The sequence below is a fragment of the Loxodonta africana genome, chromosome X (assembly GCF_030014295.1).
Source record: "Loxodonta africana isolate mLoxAfr1 chromosome X, mLoxAfr1.hap2, whole genome shotgun sequence".
Lineage (NCBI taxonomy): Eukaryota > Metazoa > Chordata > Mammalia > Proboscidea > Elephantidae > Loxodonta > Loxodonta africana.
In genome coordinates, this window is record NC_087369.1 from 64,046,293 (window position 1) to 64,064,987 (window position 18,695).

At 41.7% G+C, this 18,695-nt stretch overlaps 1 protein-coding gene across 23 annotated transcripts in view; it reads right to left on the bottom strand.

Annotated features, from left to right (window-relative positions):
• The window catches only part of HUWE1 (HECT, UBA and WWE domain containing E3 ubiquitin protein ligase 1), a 216,804-nt gene that overhangs the window by 37,371 nt on the left and 160,738 nt on the right, over window positions 1-18,695 (bottom strand). For 22 of the 23 annotated variants that reach the window (XM_064278338.1, XM_064278345.1, XM_064278346.1 and 19 more), the window contains 4 exons: window positions 17,927-18,094; window positions 16,566-16,711; window positions 16,085-16,151; window positions 14,475-14,689 (listed from right to left, as the gene is read on the bottom strand). In XM_064278338.1, the coding sequence (XP_064134408.1) occupies window positions 14,475-14,689; window positions 16,085-16,151; window positions 16,566-16,711; window positions 17,927-18,094 (596 nt within the window). The remainder of the gene's footprint in view (window positions 1-14,474; window positions 14,690-16,084; window positions 16,152-16,565; window positions 16,712-17,926; window positions 18,095-18,695) is intronic. The other variant, XM_064278329.1, reaches the window with a different exon arrangement.

An 18,695-nucleotide genomic window follows, 5' to 3' on the forward strand; every position in this document is an offset into this window, starting at 1 on the left:
CCTGCCACCTAACATGCAGATTTTGGGTTTGTCAGGCTGCGCAACCACACAAGCCTTCAGCCTGCTGTCTGACCCACGGATTTGAGACTTGTCAGCCCTCACACAACGATGTGAATCATCTCCTTGAAGCAAACCTCACTCACTCTACACATTTATACATATGCTTCACTTGTACTGCTCCTCTAGAGAACCCAGTCTAAGACCAAGAGTGGTCCTGTTGCTGTTTTAGTTCTTCTATAATGACATTCAGTCTTGTTGTTGTTGTTGTTAGGTGCTACGGAGTCAGCTCTGACTCATAGCGACCCTATGCACAACAGAACAAAACACCGCCCTGTCCTGTGCCATCCTTACAATCGTTGTTATGCTGGAGCCTACTGTTGCAGCCACTGTGCCAACCTACCCTGTTAAGTGTCTTCTTCTTTTCCGCTGACCCTGTACTTTACCCAAGCATGATATCCTTCTCCAGGGACTGATCCCTCCTGACAACATGTCCAAAGTATGTATGGCGCAGTCTCGCCATCCTTGCTTCTAAGAAGCATTTTGGCTGTACTTTTTCCAAGACAGATTTGTTCGTTCTTTTGGCAGTCCATGTATATTCAATATTCTTTGCCAACACTACAATTCAAAGGTGTCAATTCTTCTTCAGTCTTCCTTATTCATTGTCCAGCTTTCACATGAATATGATGCGACTGAAAATACCATGGTTTGTTTGGGTCAGGTGCACCTTGGTCTTCAAGGTGACATCTTTGCTTTTCAACACTTTAAAGAGGTCCTTTGAGGTCCCAGAGGAATAAAATCTTAAAGATGAGTTTTCTGAACTGGTTTCTCAAGTCTGGCTACATTTAAAGGCACTAATGACTCAATTCCAGCAGTAAAGAGGGCACTGTTAATCCATGGCATGATGTGGCAATAGAGATATGTAAAATATCACCACCACTGGATCAAATATTTGTGAGGGACAAGGCTCTTAGTGATTGTATATTTGACACCTTTCAAGATCTCTGTCAAATGAACAAGTACAGTAAAACCTGCAAAAGCTGGAACCTGTGTAAGGCAGAAGCCTGTCAGAGAAGAAAAATTCAAATATTTTCCACTAATAGAGAGCATCAGAAAAGTGGTAAGACTGCACCCTGTTAAAGGTGGAAAACTTGTGAGACCCAGAAAACAAGGTAGTCCCAGTGAGTTCCGGCTCTCACAGGTTTCACCGTATAAGGAAGCTGGCTGGTTGGTCCTACTTTCGCTAGACAAAGTGAAGAAAGAAAAGGATGAGCTTAGGGCTTCAGAGTCCCAACTCGAAGTGCTGCATAAAGGACCTGAAAGTTACCAACTGCCCTGAAAGAAAGCCTTATTTCTTGTAGTAACAGAGCTAATATCGCTGAAAATCAAACCCAGAGTCTTATTCTAAGGGTGGCTGAATCACAACTCAAATTGAACTCCCAACCCTGAAAGGTGAAATTCATACTGTTAATCTTTCTCCTAGTCTTCTCCAAAGGGAGTGATTGCTCACGGAGAAAAGGAAATAACCAGACTTTTCGAGAACTGCCGGACATTGGCTCTGAACTGACACTAATTTCAGGTATACAAAACGTCAGTCACTGTGGCCCACCAGTAAGAGTAGGAGTGTATGGAGGTCAGGTTATTAACGGACTCTTAGCTCAGGTATGTCTCACAATGAATCAGTGGATCCCTGAACCCATCCTTTAGTGATTTCCCCAGCTCCAGAATGCGTAATTGGAACAGACATACTCACCATAACCTCCACATTAGATCCCTGACATGTGGAGTAAGGGCTATTATGGTTGGAAAGGCCAAGTGTAAGCCATTAGAACTATCCCTACCTAAAAAAAGTAAACCAAAAGCAATGCTGCATTCCTGGAGGGACTGCAGAGATTACTTTCATCATGAAGGACTTGAATCGTACCACATTCTCATTCAACCCGTTTGGCCTGTGCAGAAAACAGATGGACCCCGGAGAATGACAGTGGGTTACTGTAAACTTAACCAGGTGGTGACTCCAATTGCAGCTGCTGTTCTGGATGTGGTTTCATTGCTTGAGAAAATTAATATGCCTCCTGGTACCTTGTATGCACTACTGATCTGGCGAAACCTTTTTCTTGCTACTAGCTTTGAGTGGGGCCCAGAATAAGAGAAGGCTCTGCAATAGGTTTGAGCTGCCATGCAAGCTGTTCTGCCACATGGGCTATATGACCCGGCTGATCCAATGGTGCCTGAAGTGCCAGTGGCAGACAGAGATGCTGTCTGGAGTCTTTGGCAGGCTCCTATTGGTGAATCATAGCATACACCCTTAGGATTTTGGAGCAAAGCCCTTCCATCCTCTGCAGGTAACTACTCTCCTTTTGAAAAACAGCTTTTGGCTTGTTAGTGGGCCTTAGATGAGACTGAGCACGCTTAACCATGGGCCATGAGGGATACCCTATGACCTGATCAGCCCATCACGAACTGGGTGTTGTCCGGCCCATAAAGTCATAAAGTTAGACATGCAAAGCAGCACTTCATCATCTAATGAAAGTTGTATACAGGCGTACCTCAGAGATACTGCAGGTTTGGTTCCAGATCACCGCCATAAAGCAAATATCGTAATAAAGCGAGTCACACGAATTTTCTGGTTTCCCAGTGCATATAAAAGTTATTATTTACACTATACTATACTGTAGTCTATTAAGTATGTCATAGCATTATATGTCTAAAAAAACAACATACATACCTTAATTAAAAAATATTTTATTGTTAAAAAATGCTAACCATCATCTTTTTGCTGTTGGAGGGTCTTGCCTTGATTTCGAGGGCTGCTGACTGACCAGGGTGGTGGTTGCTGAAGGTTGGAGTGGCTGCGGGAATTTCTTAAAATAAGACAATGAAGTTTGCCACATCGACTGACTCTCCCTTTCACAAGATATTTCTCTGTAGCCTGCGATGCTGCTTGATAGCATTTTACCCACAAACTTCTTTCGAAATTGGAGTCAAGCCTCTCAAGCTCTGTTGATGCTTTATCAACTAAGTTTATGTAATATTCTAAATGCTTTGTTGTCATTTCAACAACGTTCACAACATCTTCACCACAAGCAGATTTCATCTCAAGGAACCAATTTCTTTGCTTATCCTTAAGAAGCAACTCCTCATCTGTTGTAAGTTTTATCGTGAGATTACAGTAATTCAGTCACATCTTCAGGCTACACGTCTCTTGCTATTTCCACTACATCTGCAGTTACTTCCACCACTGAAATCTTCAACCCCTCAAAGTCATCCAGGTAGGCTGCAATCAACTCCTTCCAAAGTCCTCTTAATACTGGTATTTTGACCACCTCCCTTGAATCACGAATGTTCTTACTGACATCTAGAATGGTGAATCCTTTCTGGACGGTTTTCAATTTACTTTGTCCAGATCTATCAGAGCAATCACTATCTATGGCAGCTATGACTTTATGAAATGTATTTCTTAATTCTAAGACTTGAAAGTTGGAATTACTCCTTGATCTATGAGCTGCAGAATATATGTTGTGTTAGTAGGCATTAAAACAATATTGATCTCCTTCTATATCTTCATCACAGCTCTTGGGTGACCAGGTAGGTACATTGATAACAAGCAGTAATATTTTGAATCTTTTTTTCTAAGCAGTAGGTCTCAACAGTGGCCTTAAAATATTCAGTGAACCATGTTATAAACAGATGTGCTGTTGAGGTAGGACCCCCACAGTGCGGTATTCTTTATCTGGCTTCCTTCCTTTGCTGGGCTCCCAGCACCTCAGCTTTGCATTTGAATCCTACTTTTGCTTGGAGGTTATATGTAAAACCCACTGCGCCTGCGTAGTATGATTAAGAATGTTGCTGACGTAACTTTTATAACTCTCTACTTGTAAACCTCTTTAAAAGTAACCTGCCTGCTTGCCCCTGCTGAACAGTCTTGGCAGCAGGAAGCACCAACTGACTCCATTTCTTTGTACAACAAAATAAAGGTGCCTTTTTTGTTCTCTCACCTCGGTCTCTTGTTTATTGGCCAATACAAGTCATGCAGAGTAAGAACCTGGGCTTTCCACCTGGTAACACTGTCATCCAGGATTTGTTGCTCCATTCACAGAGCACACACAGAGTAGATTTAGTGTTATTCTTAGTGGCCCTAGAATTTTGGGAATAATAAATCAGCACTAGCTTCAAATTAAAGTCACTAGCTGAACTGTCCCCTAACAATAGAGTCAGTCTGTCCTTTAAAGCTTTGAAGGCAGGCATTGACTTCTCCTCTCTAGCTAGCTATGGAAGCTCTAGATGGCATTTTCTTCCAATATAAACCTGTTGTGTCTACCTTGAAAATCCGTTGTTTGGTGTAGCCACCTTCACCAATTATCTTAATTAGATCTTCTGGATAACTTGCTGCAGCCTCTACATCAGCACTTACTGATTCACCTTGCACTTTTACGTTATAAAGACAGCTTCTTTCCTTAAACCTCATGAACCAACCTCTTCTAGCTTCAAACTTTTCTTCTGAAGCTTCCTCACCTCCCTCAGCATTAAAAGAATTGAAGAGAGTTAGGGCCTTCCTCCGGATTAGGTTTTGGCTTAAGGGAATGTCGTGGCTGGTTTGAGTCTTCTATTCAGACCACTAAAACTTTTCTCCATATCAGCAAGAAGGCTGTTTTGCTTTCTTGTCATTCATGTGTTCACTGGAGTAGCACTTCTTCACATTTCCTTCAAAAACCTTTCCTTTGCGTTCACAACTTGGCTAACTGGTACAAGAAGCCTAGCTTTCGATGTATCTCAGCTTTCGAGATGCCTTTCTCATTAAGTTTAATCATTTTCAACTTTTGATTTAAAGTGAGAGATGTGGTACTCTTCATTTTACTTGAACACTTAGAGGCCACTGAAGGGTTATTACTTGGCCTAATTTTTATACTGTCCTGACTCAGGGAATAGGGAGGCATGAGGAGAGGGGAACAGCTGGTCGGTGGAACAGTTAGAACACATGCAACATTTATTGATCTAAGTTCACCGTCTTATATGGGTGCAGTTCATGGCGCCCCAAAATAATTACAATGGTAACATCAAAGATCACTGATTACAGATCACCATAACAGATATAATAATGAAAAAGTTTGAAATATTGTCAGAATTGCCAAAATGTGACACAAAGACACGACGTGAGCACATGCTATTGGAAAAATGGCGCTGACAGACTTGCTCGATGCAAGGTTGCCACAAACCTTCATTTTGTAAAAAACGCAGTATCTGTGAGGTGCAATAAAGTGAAGCCTGATACAATGAGGTATACCGGTATATGAGATCAGACCAGAGCAGGCCCTGAAGGCACAAGTTACATGAAGAGGTGGCCCAAATGCTCTTGGTCCCCACTCCTGTTACATTACCTTCTCTCTCCTAGCCTGCATTTAAGGCCTCATGGTAAATTCCTTACGAGCAGTTGACCGAGGAAGAGAAAATTCATGCCTGGTTTGCAGATACTTCAGCACGATATGCAGGCACCACTTGAAAGCAGCACTGCAGCCCCTTTCTGAAACTTTACTGGACAGTGGTGAAGAGAAATCCTCCCAGTGGACAGAACATCAAGGAGTGCACGTGGCTGCTAACTTTGCTCAGAAGGAGAAATGGCGGATGTGAGATTGTACACCAACTCATGGATTATGGCTAATGGTTTGGCTGGATGGTCAAGGACTTGGAAGGAACATGACTGGAAAATTTCTGACCAGGAAGTATGGAGAAGTATGTAGACAGACCTCTCTGAATGGGCCAAAGAAGTGTCTCATGTGAACGCTTAATCAACAGGCAAAGAAGGGAACTATCATATTGGCTGTTGTGATTGATCCTGATTACCATGGGCATATCAGATTAATGTTGCAAATGGAGGCCAAAAAAAAAAAACAGTACAGGATTATTGGAGGCAGAGCCAAGGTGGCAGAATAGACAAACGCTTCCGTCGAGCGCCCTTTACAACAAAGACCCGAAAAAAAAAAGTGAAATTAGTGTTATTTGTGACAAGCTGGGAGCCCTGAGCATCAAAGGCAAGCTTAGACATCGAACTAAGGGGCAGGGGAAGGAAGAGACTGTTCAGAAGCGGAGAGGAGTTACCGGACCTGAATCGCGGGGAACCTCAGGTACCATTCCCAGAACAGCAGCGGCGGTGGCGGGCTGGTCCTAGTGTTCGGCCGCAGTTTCCTCAGGGAGAAGCAGCCAGCCACACAGCCCACTCACACCTCCGGAATCTGAGCAGAACAGCGCTCTCGGCAAAAGCTAAGTACTTGTGTATATTTTACCGCGCCCTCCCCCAACCCCCAAGCCGGCTTCAGCAGCTGAATCCCTGGGCCTGGGATAGACCCTGGTGAGCATCTGGAGCCGTCCTCCTGGCCTTGGGGAAGGAAAAAATTTGCAACTGGGGAGAATGGATAATTTGCTAGCTCCATTAACTGGGGGAGCTCAGGACAAAAGCGGCTCCTGTCCAGACATAAACCGTCTGTGGACCTTGAGCACCTTCCCCTTCTGCATGGACCTGTATGAGCCTATTTCGGGAGAATACGCCCTTGTTGGCAAACTCCAACCATTTCAGCGGTGCGGTGAAGAGGCGGGTATTTGAGGTTTCACACTGCTTTGCCTATTAAACAAGGTCCACACCTACCCACAACAGGGTTTCTGCTAGGCAGAAACCAGGCCAGCAAGAAGGAAATGGGATGACATATTTACAAAATTGAAGGAAAAAAACTGCCTGCCAAGAATCATATATCCAGCAAAACTGTCTCTTAAATATGAAAGTGAAATTAAGACATTTCCAGATAAACACAAGTTGAGAGAATTCGTAAAAACCAAACAAAAACGACAAGAAATACTAAAGGGAGTTCTTTGGTTAGAAATTGAATAAAATCAGGTATTGACCCAAGACTAGAACACTGGGCAGAGCAACCAGAAGTCAACCCAGACAAGGAAATCCAAAAAAAAAAAAAAAGCCCAACACAGAGTAACAGCAACGTTATTGTATAAAAGAAGACAACGTTAAAACAATAAAGCAATGAAGAGGGACTAAGAAATGTAATCACACACCTTCTATATGGAGAGGAAGATACAGTGATACAAAGAAATAAAAGTTGGGTTATAAATTTAGAAAAATAGGGGTAAATAATAGGGTAACCACAAAGGAGACAAGCTATTCTACTCATCAAAATAAAAAACAAGGGACAAATACAGACTCAGCAGAAATAAAATCAACAACAACAAAGATGAGGAAAGGACAATATATAAAGAAAATCTACTCAGCACATAAAATCAAGTGGGAAAAAGAAGCTGTAACCACACACAAAAAGACATCAAAATGATAGCACTAAATTCATACCTATCCATAATTACCCTGAATGTAAATGGGCTAAATGCACCAATAAAGAGACAGAGAGTGGCAGAATGGATTAAAAAACAAGATCTGTCTATATGCTGCCTACAAGAGACACACCTTAGACTTAGAGACACAAACAAATTAAAACTCAAAGGATGGAAAAAATATACCAAGCAAACAACAATCAAAAAAGAGCAGGAGTGGTAATATTAATTTCTGACAAAATAGACGTTAAAGTTAAATCCATCAGAAAGGATAAGGAAGGACACTATACAATGATTAAAAGGACAATACGCCAAGAACATATAACCATATTAAATATTTATGAACCCAATGACAGGGCTGCAAGATACATAAAACAAACTCTATCAGCACTGAGAAGTGAGATAGACAGCTCCACAATCATAGTAGGAGACTTCAACACACCACTTTCGGTGAAGGACAGGACATCCAGAAAGAAGCTCAATAAAGACAAAGAAGATCTAAATGCCACAATCAACCAACTTGACCTCGGTGACATATACAGAACACTCCACCCAACGGCAACCAACTATACTTTTTTTCATAGTGCACATGGAACATTCTCTAGAATAGACCACATATTATGTCAAAAAGCCTTAGCAGAATCCAAAATGTTAAAATATTACAAAGCATCTTCTCTGACCGTAAGGCCATAAAAGTGGAAATCAATTACAGGAAAAGCAGGGAAAAGAAATCAAACACTTGGAAATTGAACAATATCCTGCTCAAAAAAGACTGGATTACAGAAGACATTAAGGGTGGAATAAAGAAATTCAGAGAATCCAGTGAGAATGAAAACACTTCCTATTAAAACCTTTGGGACACAGCAAAAGTGGTGCTCAGAGGCCAATTTATATCAATAAATGCACACATCCAAAAAGAAGAAAGGGCCAAAATCAAAGAAGTATCCCTACAACTTGAACAAACAGAAAGAGAGCAACAAAAGAAACCCACAGGCACCAGAAAAAAACAAAGAATAAAAATTAGAGCTGAACTAAATGAAATAGAAAGCAGAAAAACAACTGAAAGACTTAACAAGACCAAAAGCTGGTTTTTTGAAAAATTCAACAAAATTGATAAACCATTGGCAAAACTGACAAAAGAAAAACAGGAGAGGAAGCAAATAACTGAATAAGAAATGAGATGGGCGATACTACAACAGATCCAACTGAAATTAAAAGAATCATATCAGATTACTATGAAAAACTACACTCAAATTTGAAAACCTAGAAGAAATGGATAATTCCTAGAAACACACTACGTACCCTAAACTAACACAAACAGAGGTAGAACAACTAAATAGACCCATAACAAAAGAAAAGATTGAAAAGGTAATAAAAAAACTACCAACAAAAAAAAAAAAGCCCTGGTCCAGATGGCTTCACTGCAGAGTTCTACCAAACGTTCAGAGAAGAGTTAACACCACTACGACTAAAGGTATTTCAGAGCATAGAAAAGAATGGAATACTACCTAACTCATTCTATGAAGCCACCATATCCCTGATACCAAAACTAGGTAAAGACACTAGAAGAAAGTTAAAGACCTATGTGGGTATTCCTCACGAACGTAAATGCAAAAATCCTCAACAAAATTCTAGCCAATGCAATTCAACAACATATCAAAAATATAATTCACCATGAGCAAGTGAGATTCATACCAGGTATGAAGGGATGGTTCAACATTAGAAAAACAATTACTGTAATCCACCACATAAAGAAAACAAAAGACGAGAATCACATGATTTTATCAATTGAGGCAGAAAAGGCTTTTGACAAAGTTCAACACCCATTCATGATAAAAACTCTCTGCAAAACAGGAATACAAGGAAAATTCCGCAACATAATAAAGGGCATTTATACAAAGCCAACATCACCCTAAAAGGAGACAGCTTGAAAACATTCCCATTGAGATCGGGAACCAGACAAGGATGCCCTTTATCACCACTCTTATTCAAAATTCTGCTGGAGGTCCTAGCCAGAGTAATTAGGCTAGATAAAGAAATAAAGGCCATCCAGATTGGCAAGGAAGAAGTCAAAGTATCTCTACTTGCAGATGACATGACCTTATAGAATCCTCAAGAAAACTACTGAAACTAATAGAAGAGTTCAGCAGAGTATCCGGATATAAGATAAACATACTAAAATCAGTTGGATTCCTCTACACCAACAAAAAGAACGTTTAAGAGGAAATCACCAAATCAATGCCATTTACAGTAGCCCCAAGAAGACAAAATACTTAGGAATAAATCTTGCCAGAAATGTAAAAGACTTATACAAAGAAAACTACAGTACACTTTTGCAAGAAACCAAGACACTTACATAAGTGGAGGAGCATACGTTGCTCATGGATAGGAAGACTTAACATTATAAAAATGTCTATTCTACCAAAAGTGATCTATACATTTAATGCAATTCTGATCCAAATCCCAAGGACATTCTTTAATGAGATGGAGAAACAAATCACAAATTTCATGTGGAAGGGAAAGAGGCCCCGGATAAATAAGGCATTACTGAAAAAGAAGGACAAAGTGGGAGGCCTTACTTTACCTGATTTTAGAGCCTATTATACTGCCACAGTAGTCAAAACAGCCTTGTACTGGTACAACAACAGATACATAGACCAATGGAACAGAATTGAGAATCTAAACATAAATCCATCCACATATGAGCAGTTGATATTTGACAAAGGCCCCAAAACAGTTAAATGGGGAAAAGACAGTCTTTTTAAACAAACTTGTACTGGCATAACTGGATATCCATGTGCCAAAAAATGAAACAAGTCCCATACCTTACTCCATGCACAAAAAGGAGCTCAAAATGGATCAAAGACCTAAATATAAAATCTAAAACAATAAAGATCATGGAAGAAAAATTAGGGACAACATTAGGAGCCCTAATACATGGCATAAACAGTATACAAAACGTTACAAAAAATGTAGAAGAAAAACTAGATAACTGGGAGCTCCTAAAAATCAAACACTTATCATGCTCATCCAAAGACTTCACCAAGAGAGTAAAAAGACTACCTACAAACTGGGAAAAAGTGTTCAGCTATGACATTTCTGATCAGCTCCTGATCTCTAAAATCTACATGATACTGCAAAAACTCACCTGCAAAAAGACAAATAACCCAACAAGGCTGGCATTTACCCAAAAAACACAAAATAATAAATGTTGGAGAGGCTGTGCAGAGACTGAAACACTTGTACACTGCTGGCGGGAATGTCAAATGGTACAACCACTTTGGAAATTGATTTGATGCTTCCTTAAAAAGCTAGATATAGAACTACCATACGATCCAGCAATCCTACTCCTTGGAATATATCCTAGAAAAGAGCCTTTACACGAACAGATATATACACACCCACATTTATTGCACCACTCTTTACAATAGCAAAAACATGGAAGCAACAACAATAGCAAAAACAAGGTGCCCATCAACAGATAAAAAACCCACTGCCGTTGAGTCGATTTTGACTCATAGCAACCCTATAGGACAGAATAGAACTAATGGATAAATAAATTATGGTATATTCACACAATGGAATACTACGCATCGATAAAGAACTGTGAGGAATCTGTGAAACATTTCATAACATGGAGGAACCTGGAAGACATTATGCTGAGTGAAATTAAACCCACTGCTGTCAAGTTGATTCCGACTCGGAGAAATATTGTATAAGACCACTATTATAAGAACTTGAGAAATAGTTTAAACTGAGAAGAAAACATCCTTTTGTGGTTAGGAGAAGGGGAGGGAGGAAAGGTGGGAGGGGGTACTCAACTAATAAGAACTACTTTAGGTGAAGGGACAGACAACACACAATACAGGGGAGGTCAGCACAACTGGACTAAACCAAAAGCAAAGAAGTTTCCTGAATAAACTGAATGCTTCGAAGGCCAGAGTAGCAGGGCCAGGGGTCTGGGGACCATGGTTTCAGGGGACATCTAAGACAATTGGCATAATAAAATCTATTAACAAAACATTCTGCATCCCACTTTGAAGAGTGGCGTCTGGGGTCTTAAACGCTAGCAAGCAGCCATCTAAGATGCATCAACTGGTCTCAACCCACCTAGATCAAAGGAGAATGAAGAACACCAAGGACACAATGTAATTACGAGCCCAAGAGACAGAAAGGGCCACATGAACCAGCGACTACATCATCATGAGACCAGAAGAACTAGATGGTGCCCGGCTACAACCGATGACTTCCCTGATAGGGAACACAACAGAGAACCCCTGAGGGAGCAGGAGAGCAGTGGGATGCAGACCCCAAATTCTCCTAAGACCAGACTTAATGGTCTGAATGAGACCGGAAGGATCCAGGTGGTCATGGCCCCCAGGCCTTCTGTTGGCCCAGGACAGGAACCATTCCCGAAGCCAACTCTTCAGACATGGATTGGACTGGACAATGGGTTGGAGAGGGATGCTGGTGAGGAGTGAGCTTCTTGGATCAGGTGGACACTCGGAACTATGTTGGCATCTCCTGCCTGGACGGGAGATGAGGGTGCAGCGGGTTAGAAGCTGGCGAAAAAGACGAAAAGAGAGGGTGGAGGGAGAGAGCAGGCTGTCTCATTAGGGGGAGAGTAATTGGGAGTGTGCAGCAAGGTGCATATGGGTTTTTGTGTGAGAGACTGGCTGATTTGTAAACTTTCACTTAAAGCACAACAAAAATTATTTAAAAAAAAGTATACCTGGACTTACAGAATGCCTTATCCACCATCATGGTTTCCCACACAGCATTGCTTCTGATCAAGGGACTCACTTCAGAGCAAACAAAGTGCAGCAGTGGGCCCATGCTCCTGTAATTCACTGGTCTTAGCAGCTGGCTAGAACAATGAAATGGCCTCCTAAAGACACAAATATGGTGCCAGCCAGCTGGCAATATGTTGCAGGGTTGAAATAATGTTCTCCAGGAGGCTGTATATGCTCTAAATCAGCATCCAGCATCTGGCTATGGGTGCTGTATCTCCCATAGCCAGAATTCATGGGTCCAGGAATCAAGGGGTGAAATGGGAGTGGCACCACTCACTATTACCCCTAGTGACCCGCTCGCATTATTTTTGCTTCCTGTCCCCGTGACCTTATGCTCTGCAGGTCTAGACGTCTTAGTTCAAAAGGGAGGAATGTTCCCACCTGGAGATAGGTCACTAGTTCCACTGAACTGGAAGCTAGGAATGCCACCTGGTCTCTTTGGGCAAAGAAGAGATTTACATATACTGGTTAGTGTGATTGATCCTGATTACCAAGAAATCGGATTGATATTGCATAATGGAGATAAAGAAGAGTATGTCTGGAATGCAGGAGATCCCTTAGGGCATCTCTTAGTACTATCACGCCCTGTGACTAAAGTCAATGGAAATCCATAACAACCCAATTCAGACAGGACTACTTATAGACCAGATCCTTAAGCAAGGAAGGTTTGGATTACTCCACCAAGCAAAGAACCATGACCAGCTGAGGTGCTTGCTGAGGGCAAAGGGAATATGGAATGGGTAGTGGGAGAAGATAGTTCTAAACACCAGCTACAACCATGTGACTGGTTTTAGAAATGAGGACAATTGTTATATTTCTTTCTTGTTTTATGTTAAGAGTGTGTATGTGTAGCAAATACCGTTGTTTTCTTCCCTCCCTTATTCTATTACCTATTATAAAACAAAGATTAAGGGGGACTAGTGTGTTTTCAGAAACCCTGGTAGCATAGTGGTTAACAGCTACGGCTGCTAACCAAAAGGTCGGCAATTAGAATCCACCAGGTGCTCCTTGGAAACCATATGGGGCGGTTCTACTCTGTCCTACAGGGTCGCTATGAGCCAGAATTGCCTCGACAGCAACGGGTTTGGTTTCATTTTTCTTTTTTAGTGTGTCTTCAGTTATACGCATGTCAATTTTATCATGTTGGTGCAAGTATGACTTTATTTGGAAATTACGTAGTTTAAGGAGATAGGTGCCAAGTTGACAAGGGGTAGACTGTCATGGTTAATGTTAAGTGGTAACTTGGCTAGCCTATGATTCTCAATGATTTGGCAGACACCATGTAATCACTGGAAACCCTAGTGGTGCAGTGGTTAAGTGCTACAGCTGCTAACCAAGAGGTTGGCAGTTCAAATCCGCCAGGCGCTCCCTGGAAACTATGGGGCAGTTCTACTCTGTCCTATAGAGTCGCTATGAGTCGGAATCGACTCGACAGCACTGGGTCTGGGTATGTAATCACCAGAGCTCTGGTTGCACAGTGGTTAAGAGCTCAGCTGCTAACCAAAAGGTTAGCAACAGCCGCTCCTTGGAAACCCTGTGGTGCAGTTCTACTCTGTCCTATAGAGTGGCTATGACTCAGAATTGACTTTACAGCAACGAGTTGGTTTTTTTTTTTTTAATGTAATCAATCTCCAGTATCCCTGGTGGTACAACAGTTAAGCACTTGGCTGGGAACAGAGAGATTGATGATTTGAACCCACCAAGCAGCTCCCTGGAAGAAAGACGTGGCAGTCTGCTTCTGGAAGGTTCACAGCCTTGGAAACCCTGTGGGGTCCTTCTACTCTGTTCTATAGGGTTGCTATGAGTCAGAATAGACTCGACGGACAGGGGTTTTGGGCTTATGTAACCACCTTCCATTTTGTGATCTGATGTGAGCAGCCAATCAGTTCAAAGGGGAGTTTCCTTGGAGGTGTGGCCTGCCTCTAGTATATAAACAGATGTGCTGGCAAAGCTCATTGGTTCTCTCTCTCGACTCTCCACTCTTCTGATCACCTAACCTCCAGTTCTTGGGACATAAGCCTGCAGAAGTCTTCAGCCTGCCTCATGACTTGCAGATTTTGGATTTGCCAACCCCTACAACTTAGTGAGGTAGTGGAAGTCACCAGCCTACCACCTCACATGCAGATTTTGGGTTTGGCAGCCCATGCAAGTGCAACTACGTAAGCCGGCAGAAGCCTTTAGCCTATTGCCTAACCCATGGATTTGGGACTCGCCGGCCCCTGCACAACTGTGTGAGCCATTTCCTTTCAGTACATTTCTTTCTATATATTTACATACACGCTTCACTGGTTTTGCTCTGCTAGAGAACCCAGACTAAGACAGTATTAAATATTAAGCAGAAGATGGAAAGATTACCTCTTTGATCAGCTCAGACTGGCCCACTGTGTAGCTGTAGTTGGCAATCAGGGTAGCAATACCAACATAGGACCTCACCAACTCTGCCAGAAGACGAAGGATAGTAGAGGTGGGCATTAAAGGTTTGGTGCCCTTGCCTTTCTGCTTGCCCTCCTCGGAGGCCCGGTCCCCTTCTTTATCTTTCTTTCCATCTCGAGACTCTTCTGGAGTAGAAGCTGTTGAGAAAGAGTCAAACAATGATTCAATCCCACTGGAATATTGGTAAAATCAAGCCTTAGGTGATGAGAATACTACTTTCCCTTCACTTGAGGCCAACGGTACAAACTGAACACTTTCCCCGCACTGCCGTGGAAGGACTGATAGCTAGGATGACCCAGGTCAGATATTGTGTGTGGATCTAACACAGCAGGGAGGCTTTACCCAACTGTTCACACACCTCCCATTATCTCCCTCCTCTAATACATGCTCTAGAAATACTGTATTAGTTCCCCAAACATGCCTTTTACCCTCTCTCATCTTTTCCCTTCCATATACCTGCCTGGCATACCCCTACTTATCTAGTTCAGCCCAAATGCTGACTATCTCCATGGTTTCTGTTTCATCTAGGTGTACTCAGATACTATTATGTGCCTGCTATACTTTACCCAGGAGTCCCTGGGTGGTGCAAACGGTTAAGCACTTGGCTGCTAACCGAAAGGTTGGCAGTTCGAAATTACCCAGAGGCCTTGGAAGAAAGGCCTGGTGATCTACTTCTGAAAAATTGGCCACTGAAAACCCTAGAGAGCACAGTTCTACTCTGACACATATGGGGTTGGTGGCAAGTGGTTTATACCTTACTCAAGCATGCTTCCATCCTAGCAGCTATCTTGTATTATAGCTGTTGCAGGTTTCTCTTTCTCATCAGACAAAATTCTTTAAGCACAGGAATAAAATCTGATTCATTCTGGTGTCTAACATAGTGGGCACTGAGGATTCTCTTGAATGATACTGCCATCACCCCATACTATACACTACATACGAATGGTAAGCCCTCTAAAATAAGTTAACCACTATTTTACTATTAAATTAGCCTTTTTGATTTCTCTCCAGGGACTAGTCTAATATTAAGCAGAATGTTTCCTAACTTCGATCTCAAAGATCTTTCTTACTCAAGAAGAAGCAATTCTGGAAAAGTCTCATTTAGAATTGCTTCCACATGACATTTCTCTAATTCATGGTGAGTAGTCAATGTGCTCTGTTGACACTGCAAGGCGGCAAGAATCCAGCATGCAAAGCTTAGAGCTAGAATGGTATCACTGGTACCAAAGCTCTATAAGCCAGCATGAAACCCATGAAAATAAAGACATGGCATGGTTTAAAAAGTAGCACTTAAGGATGTTACCACAGCAACCATTACCGGGTTAGTTAAGTCATTGTTCCATTAACTTTAGCATACAGGGACCTTTTATCTACATAGAGAACACTGTGTTCACTCCTGAAAGTTCACTTAGACAAGCACATGTGACAATTATCCTTGTATTCCCCTACCCTCTGCCCAGGACACCCAGTTTCTTCAAGTTGTCTTCCCAGGAAATAAGAACATGCGAGGGAGAAAGTAAATCATTTGTTACCCTCTCCTTGGGAGGTCCCAGATGTGGAAGTCTCAGTGGAGGCACCATCTGCAGCAAAGACCTGACTCTATGGAAGGAAAAAAAACTACTGAGCCATTAATTTCAAAGACTACTGCCCCTAGATGATGGGACTAGTTCCCAGGGTATTGGCTAAGAATGCTACATATTCCTTGGCTCATCTTTTAACCACCTCACTTGCACTAAAATCTGCAGGTAGTCATCATCATAAAGACCAACAGATTGGCGGAAAAGATAGGGGAAGATGAGAATGAAAAATGAATTATGAAAACATTTCCAACTGAAGGAGAGAAAAAAAAAATCCCAGAGACACCCGAATTTTATCTTCATTTTCAGGCAACAGATAATTTAGATAACTCAAAATTAATACGTCTGAAAATTATCCTGGCATAACCCTGAATACTGAGAACGCACAGTCATCAGAAAAGGAAAAGGAGACAGAAGCCTGTTGGAGCTGACTTACATTAATGGAAAAACCTGATTGTGTATCAAAGTCACTGCCCTGACGAGTAAGTGACCGGTACTGCTGGTACACATCATCACCCATGTCTTGCAGAAGCTGGCCAACCTCCTGGGTCATACCCCCCGGTTTAGGATCAGATTTGTCTGCTAGCAAAAAAAACAACAAACACAAAACAAAAGTCTTCTATAATTGTGCCATATTAACACTTGACCAACTTTACTCCAAGTTGTCAGAACTGTTTACACAGTGATGCTGCTAGGTTTTCACTTAAGAATGAGGAGCAATGTGGCATAACGAATAGAGCATGGTGGAAAATAATTTGCTCTGGAATCTTTCATCTAAAGCACAATAAAAAAATTAAAAAAAAAAAAAAAGGTATGGTCAAAAGCCTCATTCTATCACTCCTAGTCTTGTGACTACAGGCAATTTACTTATTCTCCTCCATTTTCTTCAGTTGTCACTACTAGGCTTAAATAAACATATCAGTGCAATAAACGATTAATAAATGCTATACAGCTAAATTATTCGGTGGGGGTAGGGGAAAGAGATAAGATGGGGTAAAGGTTATGTAGTAGTGGAAGACGCAAGGAATTCTATATGGACTAGAGCACTGTATGGATGAAAAGCACCAAAGACTGAGATTTTTCTTTATTTGCTAAAGGCAGTATTCTTTACTTTCTGGCAATTCTGTGGACCTATCAAATAAGCATGTCCTGAACAAAACCCAGAAGGATCTGAATGGAATGGAACGTTGACTTGCAAGCATTCTAGTCATCACTTTCCCAGTACTTAAAAAGCAGTACCTCTACTAGGACTAATTTTTTTTTCTACTAGGACTAAAGGTGGATTTGGGATAGTGGTCTTAAAAGGCCAGGAAGCCCAGCCACACCTTTGGGATGCTTTGAATGATAAAGATGTTTTGGTTCTGAGGGTGAAAACATTAGAAGCGTCCTGGTATTATTCCCGGTTTATTTTTACCTGATCACACGATGCTATTATCTCTTTTTTAAATTTTCCTTCATGCCTCCCCTCTGTATGGTACGTACTCATACAACAGAGATCTGGCAGTCTCTTCATCCTTATAATTCAAGAGTCATTTCGAAATTCACCTATCCTAAGAAGCTTTCTTACCCCTCCAGGTCAAGCGCCTTGCCCCAGGATTCACCACTACCTTGGCATCTATCATACTGTATGGCTACCAGCTTCTTCAGGGAAGTGCATCGCATTTCTTATTCATCTTGATTTTCAGAGCCTGGGCACACAGCGAGGGCTCACTAAGCATAGGCTGATTGAAATGACCCAGGCAAAGGAACTATCTTCCTGTGCCCAGCCTCTCAGGGTAGACTAGCTTAGCCACATACCTTCCTCTGGAGCATGGTATGCAGCCAGAGCATTCAGCATATCATAAATCACTTCCTTGATAGTATCAGGAATGACAGGCAGAGGCGAGGGCTTCAAAGGGGTTGTCTTCACCAACTGTACAGCATTAGGGCCTTTAATTCTAAGATTCTCAAATTCATCATCTGAAGCTAAGCCAAAGTGAAGGAGAAAAAAATCAGTCAATAAGGAACTAGTACTTAAACTTGGTTACTGACAAAGACTCAGAAAGGGGCTTGTATAATATATAAGCTTGGGATAGGGGGCCATTACCAACCAATGTTCAGGTAGCCTACTAGAAAATCTGGCTTTTACCTTCCCTAAATCTTGGAAGATTTAATACAGCAATACCAAACAGCAGAAAGAGTACAGATTTTGGAGTTGGAGAGACTTGGTTCTATTACAGAATTATGGGCAAATCATTTGAACAAACCTTAATTTTTCTCTTTCCTAAAATTCATTTGTCTTAAGGATTAAGTGAGACTATATATAAAAAATACTCAGCATGGGGCCAGGCACATAGCTGTGGCTTCCAAAATTATTTCCCCCCTTCCAACTTTTTATTAAAAAAAAAAAAAGACAAAAAACCACAAACCTACAGAAAAGTTGAAAGGCTAATACAACAAACACCCCTGTACTTCCCTAGAATCGCCATTTGACTATCCCTAAATCAGTCTAGAAGCCCTGGTGGCATAGTGGTTAAGACCTCAGCTACTAACCAAAAGGTTGGCAGTTCGAATCCACCAGCTGCTC